This window comes from Pomacea canaliculata, linkage group LG4 (assembly GCF_003073045.1).
Source record: "Pomacea canaliculata isolate SZHN2017 linkage group LG4, ASM307304v1, whole genome shotgun sequence".
In the NCBI taxonomy this organism is placed as follows: Eukaryota; Metazoa; Mollusca; class Gastropoda; order Architaenioglossa; family Ampullariidae; genus Pomacea; species Pomacea canaliculata.
In genome coordinates this window covers 24,343,141-24,352,518 of record NC_037593.1, presented here as the reverse complement: position 1 = coordinate 24,352,518, position 9,378 = coordinate 24,343,141, and the positions used below count along the sequence as shown (strand labels likewise).

The window sequence follows — 9,378 nt, the reverse complement described above, 5'->3', positions numbered from 1 at the left end:
GTTGTCTGTGCGAGGAAAGAAAATGTGGAAATAAAAACAACATGGCTGAGTAAAAGTTATTTGACAAAGTAAATGTACCATTGATGGCAAGTTCATCACAAACGGAACAATGTACATATGTTTATATGGTAGGACAATTTTTTATGCATCACGGGCTTTTATTTTGAAGTGTAAAAATAACAAAGTTGTTTTCAAACAGGTCCACGATGCAGGTAAAGGGAGGAGCATTGATCATTGGGTGCAGAACCTTTTGGACAAGCGTCTGGCCAGTAAAAAGCAAGACTCGTGGGGCTGACTGTGTAATGATCGTGTGTGTGACTGAGACAAAAGGACTCGATGGCTGTAGATACTGCTTCACTGAGCTTTTAGAGATGCGGAAATCACTCAGCCACTTCAAGATCGAACAATACACTGAAGTCACGCAGTGCCTTCAAACAAAATCGGAGGAAAGACGGAAGCAGGGAGAGGAACGAAGACAAACAAAGGAAGAGAAAAAGTAGTGAATGATAAAGAAGATGGGAGAGGGAGGAGTCGGAGTCACATAAAATAAAGTCAGAGACGCATGTGTAGATGTTCTTGTGTGTGTGAACATGATGTACACCAATCTGTCAAAGGTACTCCTCGTGCCTCGTCAGCGGTTGCTAACAACAACCTCACCACTCTTACTACTGGAATATTTGCTAACCATAACAACAAATTGCTATCCTCGCTGTTTCTTCATGACCTGGACTAAAACAAAAGATTCTGCTCGCCATCAAAAGTAAATTTACCGTTAAACGCTCTTTTCTAGAATTCAGCAGGTCCTCAAACACTTTCTTTATACCCTGGACAATACATGTTTGAAGTCGACTGAGGTCTGTCAACCACGTCTGAAAACCAACAATGACTTCATCTATATTTTTTCCTCCCTAAAATTCCACGCTAAAAGCTCAAAAAGCAAGACAATAAAGTAACTTTCAGTGAGGGAGCAGGTCAGACGGGAGGAACTGATCGATTCTACTGCGCCAACAATGGAAGTCATTGTCTGAACACTACAACAGTGAACAGCAGGAAAAATTTTTTTCTGAAATGCAAGAACATGTGAGAACATGATGGAGCGTGCTCGTCCCTTCCTCTTCTGTCATGCCAACAGGCGGTGACCATGGCTTGCTTTGTCCTCTCTCTTTGCTCACCAGAGTGCTTCAAAGTTTCTTTTCTTTTATTTGTTTCATTGTTATCCTCGATTGTAAGTAGTTTCAACGTTGAGTAAGTTATTATGATGCATGTAACATTGAAACCTTTTTTTTTTTTGCCTCCGGAATCATCCACCCCCTAAACTTCAGGTCAACTCGTTCCTCGAGTTTGTGGTTGACTTTTTTGCGCCAAGTGATGTTCTGAAGCTTTGTTTGTTTTTGTTTTGTTTGTTGTTTTCTTTTTCTTTGGGGGGGGGGGTAGTGATTAACTAAACTGTCGTTTTGACTAGTCGATGAATGTAAAACAGGACTGTCCTGTTACGATGTAAATGTATTTTAAAAAATCAGTTAAATAGGGTTAACATCTCACACACACACAAAAATGCTTTCTCGTTTACTCACCCGCAAAGTAGCACCTCTTCATTTCTTTTCCGAGTTTGTAGATGCCATGACTTCTGACCCCCAGTTTGTACAGATCCATGCATTCCTTTGGGTCTTCAAACTTAATACCTAAAGAAATTATAGGATACAACACTGTTGATAATTGAAGTGACGACCAGGTAAACGACGTTCTTACTAGGAAAGATTGTCAGATATGTGTCTCGCAAATTTTTACTTTGGAGTTTTCTACAACATTTTGACATAACGGGTCACACACGAACGTTTGTTGTTTCTTTTATGTAAATTGTGAAACATTTTAAACCGATATTTCTGGCTTATTTTGAGTTCAAAGGTACAATAATGTGACCATGTTGATTACAAAATTTGGTGTTTGGCAATCCGATAAACAAAATGATTGCAAGGTGAAGTTTAACCTCTGGTGAACATACTATGCGACACTTGCCGAGGTTGTAGACTGAGGTAGCATTGTAGCCTCCACACGACAGGTACGAACTCTCGGCGCAGCTCGAGGAACACAGAGAATTTTTCACGCGCTCCACCGAGGTGAAGGTGGGTGTCACGTGCTGATGGTTGAAGCACACGCACCGAGTCCCACGCAGACCCGCGTACTGAAAGTTGCTCATGTCACACGTTTGTCTGCAGGCCACTGGGGTCATTCTGTCATCACTCACCCACGTGACCCCAGAACTGTTGACCAGGCTCAGGATGTCTTCAGTCGCATAGCAACCACCTGGTGAGGAAAGAGTTCAGGGTCATCTCGACGAGGGGGTTGATGAATGTTTTTCATCGAAAATGATGTGGAGGTAGTCCAGAATGGCAAGCGGGGAGGGACAGAGAAAGGAGCAAATACATCTGATAATTGAGAACTTTATTAATGGCTCGTGGAGAATAAAAAAAAATATTTTTTTCTAATTATTGAAAAACAGTCTCTGATTGAAAAAATTAGGTCTTGAATGAACAGATAAAATGTGTTTCATAAGCTTAGTGAAGATTCAAGTATTCGTATTAACAACCACTAAAACGCAGGGCTTGCTCAAATTAGGGTAATTCATAAATAAATAAATACATAAATAAATCATTCAGTTTGTACCTATTGTGAAGTAAAAGGCGCCAAGCCAGGGCCAAGACGCATCTACGGGTGTCCCTCCGCAAAACTGGTTTTTCTGTCCCGTGCAGAACATGTTGCAGTAGTTGTTGTTGACAGATTTTGCAGTGACGTTTATGATGTAGTTGTTGGTACAGAAGCACTTGCTGCTTTCAACCAACACCGAGTAATAATAAGCGAGCTCTTGGCAATAGTTCCGACACTCCTGCTCTCCGTTTGGCTGGAGACTGGTGCTGTTCACTTTGTCGTCCTGTGAAGTTATGTTGAACATCATACACCCGATGAAATGAACTTTTCCTGTAGAGAATCGAACACAGAATAATGTCAGCACCACATGTTTCTTGTATCACCATAAATAATTCAGTCCTCTCTCTGGTTTTATGTATAGCCTGCTTTACCCTGACTTGTTCAGTCTCATTTTCTAGACTCTCTTTTCTCCCTCTTCCAAATCTCGTATCCACGAGCTGGACTTACGTGTGCACGAGACATTCCAGGGTTTTTCAGACCACTTGCCAGGGTAGATACAGGTAGTCGTCATCATCTGTTGCTGCTCAACCTCGGAGTCAGGTTCGCACCAGTAGGTGACTGTCGCCCCGCACGCGCTGGGGTCATCGTCCACGGGGCTGGTGAAGATCATGGACGTATTCAGCAAGCTGTTCAATGGCGAGCAGCGACTGACCTCACTGTCTGTTGACAAGGGAAGGTCATTTGAAACGTTCAGTAACAGAACAGCACTTGGCATACTGACCTTTCACATGCATGTGAACAGTGAGACATGTTGCACGAAGGGTCAGACCAACTTTGCCCTGTGAATCAGCGGAGAAGCCAACGAGTGCAATCCTGCGTCTACTGAGAGGATCCACTGTTGGCTTCTTCGGGGATTGTTTTTATGAGGAATTATTTCGTATAAGGAGCTAAAAAAATAATCAGATAATCAGTCATTTTTGTTATATTTCAAAATAATCAGTGAATCAGTTGGTCAAGAGCCATATTTGAGCCGGATGCCGGTGACATATGATAATAAGTAATATTTGATATACGAGCAAGCTCCATTCCTCTCGTACACACGCACCAACAGTTGTATGAACATGAACGTTGTCACGACAGTAAAAGTCAAATTACAGATACAAGAAGGCACGGTGCCGGACCAGTTGCCTGTTTCCAGACACACTTGGGTGCTGTTCCCTTCCAGAACCTGGCAGAGAGAAGTGTTGAGACAGGACCACTCTATGGTGGTGTTGATGCCATATTCCTCTCTGTCATCCACTAACTCCATGTTGACAGGAATCGCAGGCTTCTGGCAGGCTGAAGAGTTCGCTTCCATCAGGTCTGATGTAGTGAGATCATTTACTGATGTACTTGAAGATGAATAGGAACCTGGGAAAATGTAAATTCCTAAATCTAATGGTCTAGTATAAAAATATGCCAATAGACATTATGATAATTATAATTTCCTACAGCATCAGGCATCAGTAGTCTTAGCTGATAGATATTTTAATAGAAAAGAAATCCGTCGCCTTGAAATGCGAAGTGGCTTGTGAAAATAAGACACATTAGCCCTAAATTCTGTCATCATTTCTATGAGTCTGAGTTAAAATTCCCCCACGTTTTGAAAAGTTTTACCAGGAGCTAGCTCTCTTGGTCAGTATATTTCGTATTGTAGATCATGACTTTATTTATTTATTTATTTATTTATTCATACATTCATTCATTCATTCTAGACGCAGTTTTAATTCACACGTTCGTCCATCCCAGTCTAACAATAAACATCAAAATTTGCCCCTGGACCTCTTGCGAACAGTTTGCTTCATTCTGTGGTTGAATAGACTTACCCAGGGTGGAGTTGAGGGTGGTGGTGAGGGAGGCGGTTGTGGTGGTAGTGCTGATATCCCAGACATCACAGACCAGCTTTGAGGAGGAACGAGAGTCATGATGACACCGAGGGCGAACATGAGCTCGGCGTACTTCATGTCATCCGGGTACTTCCACCAGCAGGTCTAGAGGGTAGGCGGTACCTAAAGGGTAGCAAGCGACATTAAAATGTGGGTCTCTTTACACACCCAAGTTATCGGGTGCAACATACTCCTTCTAGTGAAATTCTAAACAGCAATAATATAAAGGATACTTTATTTTGTAAATTATCATCATCATTATCATCATCAGCAGCAGCAACAGCAATAATAATATTTACCACACCAACAGAGGTGGACTCATAACTATTCACTCTCTCTCTCTCACTCACAGTGTTTTATCAGCATCTTGATCGGTTCGTCCATTAACGTGAGCTTTTTTAGGCTAATTAAAAAATTTACGGCCTTTAATTTTTGTTTGTCTGTTTGTTTGTTTGTTTGTTTGTTTGTTGGTTTGTTTGTTTGTCTTATCCCCTTTACCTCTTTTTCTTCTTTGTCTGTTGGTATATGCTAATCAATGAGATTATTTCAATCCAGTTGCACACATACACACACAGACACATACATATAAACAAAACAAGTATAGATGTACGTACAAGAAACATGAGAAAAAAATGGAGAGAGAGAGAACAATAACAGAACATATAAAACTCTCAATAAACACAATAACAAAATAACAAGGTGAAGTACTGTGAATAAGTTTAGCAGAACTCACTCGTTACGATGTTGTCGCGGGGAACGGTGCGCACATCAATGCTGTCGTCGTCCTCAGTGACAGACAAAGCCCCGCCCTCCTGTCGTGCAGGCTCCGCCCACTGCTACGTCACGTGACAGTGATCGCGTCCATACAGAGGTCGCTTTCATAGCTTGATACTATTTTCCTAGCCTACACACCTTTCCTCACCCCATCATAATTTCCCCACTCCCATTATCATCCTTTCCCTGTTGCCTTCTCTCTCTCTATCTTTACGTCTGTGCGTTTGTCTGTCTGACTCTCACTCTTCCTTTCTTTCTGGGAATAGCTTGAGAATCTTCTGCAAAACTAGTCCATTCTCACATAGTGGAACTTTCAAAAACAATATAGGTATGTAAGTATGTGTATCAAATAACACTCTTATTCCCAATTTAAAAGTTATTTTGAGTCAAATATGAAATTAGGTTCTAAGTTTCTGGCATAAAAAGATAATGATATCATTAGTTTATTGCAAAATAATATTATTCATTTTTAATTTCCTATTTTAGCAAAGCACACGTACGTGCATCGACCTAAACTCTGTCTTCTATCAACCCATCACAATTCCCAAAGGCTCCCACTGATGCAGTCGAACTAGCCTTAAAAATTTAGCAAGATACTCATTCTTTTGAAAAATATGTTTTATTTTTTAAAAGTTACATGTTCAGAAAAGTGGACTTTGACTCTCATTACTGACCTGTTAGACAGATGTTAACACTAATACCACTTTGAGTTTGTTACAGACTAAATATCAGCACTGGCGTCAGTTGGACCTGTGCTGTACAGCAAGCACTGCCCGTAAACAAAAACAAACAAACAAACTTTGAAGTCTTCACTGACTGCATATTAGAACCTTTGTTCTTGTGCTCATTAACAGAGTCTAATAAGCTGGTTTTAAAAAACGCCTTTTTCCACTCATAATAATCGACACACTGTCTGATAACAGCCAGCTATTTGTTAGTAGCCATGACAACCAACTGATTGCCATCATACTGTGTCACATCTACTTATGAGCAGCGGTTGGTGTGGGCGACTCCTCCCTGAAGCTGCTGCTGAGATAATCTTTCCTTCTGGAGCTGGCGGTGGACACCATGTATGATGGCTGCTTCTTCGACGCCTTGTCGCTGTCATCGAAGATGTCATTTTCTTGGTCGCCAGATCCGTGTCGTCTTGTATCCTCCTTGTACTTGTTCCACGGCGAGTCGTCTGCTTTCTTTCTCGCGCCATCATCTAAGAGGTGGGTTGATTGGTCTTCTCTGTTGGGTGACCTGGACCTCTCGCTTCTACTCTGTACAGTCATCCCATCCTTGACCTTAGCTCGATCTCTGTCTTTTTTATCTGAAATAGGTGGCAGGACCACTTGCTTGCCCAGCGCTAACCTCTTGGCCTCCTTTTTCAGCTCCTTGTTCTCGGCTACAGCTTTCTTTTTTTCGGAGGCCAGCTTCTTCTTCTGATCTCGAAGGTGTTGGTTCTCGGAAGTGAGCTTTTGCATACGAATGGTCAACTTCCGCTTGTCTTCGTCCAGCTTCTGAACGTCCTTCTTTAGTCTCAAACGTTCCTCTGTCAGCTTTTTGTGCTCGGATTTTAGCTTGGCAACCATCTTGCCACTGCCAGGCTTGCACTCCTTTCGCAGCTTGGCGTTGGCGGTGGAAAATTTCTGGATGTCCCTCGTCAGCTTCGTGTTCTGGATGTCGAGATCCTTGTTCCAGACGACGAGCTCTGATATTTTGTCATGTTGTACCTGTATCTGCGATTTTAACTTCTCGTTCTCATCCTCCACCTTTCTCTCGATCTTTCTCCGACTCCCATTTGCCAGATTGCAGACGCCGTAGCGACTCTTCCATCTGTTTGTTTTCAGCCTGCAGTGAGTGGTTTTCAACCTCCAGCTGTCTGTTGTTCTGTTCAGTCCTGGACAGCGATATTGCAAGGTCTTCGTTTTCTTTATTCACCCTTTTCATTTCTTTCTCGGCGGTTTGTTTCTCCTGTTGAAGAATTCCCATCGCGACCTGCACCTCGTCAATCTTCTGTCGCAGGAGAGAAGGAAGGGTTTCACTTGTTTTGGTCGTGATCTGAAAAACGCCCAGGTTGTTTTTTTAGAATGACAAGAGTAAATCCCTCTTTCCTTCTTTGCAATGGCTTGTTGAGATTACAGGGATTAAAATATCTTAACATGGATAAAAGTTCAGAAGTCGATATTTTGACAAGGAAATACGAACGCACCCTACCACATGAATGGTTTAATGTAAACTTGAGTACTCGGTCTGCTATCTCTCTCCCTCCACCCCTTTTTTTTATCTCTTATTCACACACACACACGCTCACACACGCAGACATACAAACATAGAGATAAAAGCAACCAGTATTCGACAGTACATGACAAAAACAGAAAAGAAGGAGAATGAGAAACTGAGGCAAAGAAATAATAACATTGCATGCATGGTGCCACTCCACGTGATGGCAGTATGACAACTGATTTCACTTCCATTCATAGCCTTATAACAGTATGACATGACTGATTTCACCTACCTTCATAGCCTTATAACAGTCCTGAAGCACCTTCATTTCATTCAGCTTGTTTCTCAACATTTCAATGGCGCTGTCAGGGTCGTCTGTCTCCCAGGTGGACGTGGCACCTTTGCCGTAGAGGACTGGGTTCACCTCTTCGTGAACAATAAACTGAATCTTCTTGGTGATCGTATCCATCTGAGCCGCCACACGATGATCTGGAATGCTGACTCGCACGGACTTCTGGGAAATCTCGCCCTCCACGACTTCCGTCAGCCTTTCGAGGATGCTGTCCTTCTGTCTGTCGGAGATCCTTGCTGTCAGTAGAGCCAGAGCCAGCTTGCGCTTGATGCCTGACTCCAGTGAAGGAACAAATGAGAAAAGTTAGTGGCGATTATTTTGGTTAAAGCAATGAGTATTGAGTATTGTAACGGATGTCTGACACCTTGCAGGGTTGAGGACGGAAAGGCAGAGAGAACGAAGAAAGAGAGGGGAAAAGAAAGAGATAGGGGGAACTGACTTACAAAAAGCTTGCGATCTTTAACACTTTACAGGATTGGTTACATCTTATATTTACTTTATACGCATATATTACTTTATATACATAAATTTGAGCACTTCCAACAGTCACTCTCTCTCTCTTCCTCTGTCTTTCATAATCACATACATATTTATGCTGTGTCAACCTGCGTTAAAAGGACGATGGATGTAGAGTTTTTTGAAAAATGTCATCTAGCAAACACGTTGGTCCAAATGAAATTACCTTTGCCCAACTTGTTCAAACGGTTTTCTTCATCGGCAACACCTTGCTCTAGTCGATCTGCCAGCCATTTGTAGTCTGCTCGCAGAGCCGCACCAGGTGATCGAAGCTGCGTCGTCCTTTCGTCGATAAAATATCCAACATTCTTTTCATGGAATCTTTGCCATTGTCCACGGTCTGTAAGATAATGTTATTTCTTTAGTTTCCCAGTGATAGCAACAGTCGTTAGATGTTAGATGTAAAGGGTTAAGACGTGTCTGATCTGCTAGTAAAAGAAAAATTATGGCGAGTGACTTACAGCTCATCATTTCTCGAACTCGCGCACACACAATCATCTCCCTCTCTCACACACACACACACATGCGAGCACTTCTTTACCTTAATTTCCAGCCGTTCCTCAGAAGAAAACACGGGTTCTACTTGAGTCCAGATCTTGTCCACGTCGACGCTGTCCTCGATGGCCAGGTGGTAGTTGAGGAGTGTCGCTTGTTTCACGGGCTCATGGCCGCCGTGTGTCGCGAGCGGAAGTGACGGTCCGTGATGTTGCCATCAGATTCCTGCTGATGCTGCGGTTCTTCTCTTGTTGTCTCCATGGTTACAGAATGAAAACACGATCAACTGTGTTTAATGAATTCTACTGAAACTTTTTGTCAAACCGATAACAGCGAAAGCTTTGAACCCCATCTCGGTCTGTGGTCTTCGTCCTCCAAACGATGGTGGGATGGCCAAATCGGTTTTCCTCAAGTTATAGTCTTTTTACAAAATGGTTATCAAGCATGAATACCAAACAG

At 42.4% G+C, this 9,378-nt stretch overlaps 1 protein-coding gene across 1 annotated transcript; it reads right to left on the bottom strand.

Moving 5' to 3' along the window:
- Positions 1 to 5,980: 5,980 nt before the first annotated feature.
- LOC112562467 lies at positions 5,981 to 9,180 on the bottom strand. Its single transcript, XM_025235748.1, has 4 exons — positions 9,120 to 9,180; positions 8,591 to 8,764; positions 7,849 to 8,180; positions 5,981 to 7,391 (listed from the first exon to the last, which is right to left on the bottom strand). The coding sequence occupies exons 1-4, from the start codon at positions 9,178 to 9,180 to the stop codon at positions 7,092 to 7,094; spliced, it is 867 nt and encodes a 288-aa protein (XP_025091533.1). The 3' UTR covers positions 5,981 to 7,091.
- Between the last annotated feature and the right edge of the window lie 198 nt (positions 9,181 to 9,378).

Coding starts and splice junctions, on each gene's coding strand:
- LOC112562467 (XM_025235748.1), bottom strand. CDS start 9,180: ATGGAGACAACAAGAGAAGAACCGCAGCATCAGCAGGAATCTGATGGC. Junction 8,765..9,119: donor TGATGGCAACATCACGGACC/GTCACTTCCGCT, acceptor ATTATCTTACAG/ACCGTGGACAATGGCAAAGA. Junction 8,181..8,590: donor TTTGAACAAGTTGGGCAAAG/GTAATTTCATTT, acceptor CACTGGAGTCAG/GCATCAAGCGCAAGCTGGCT.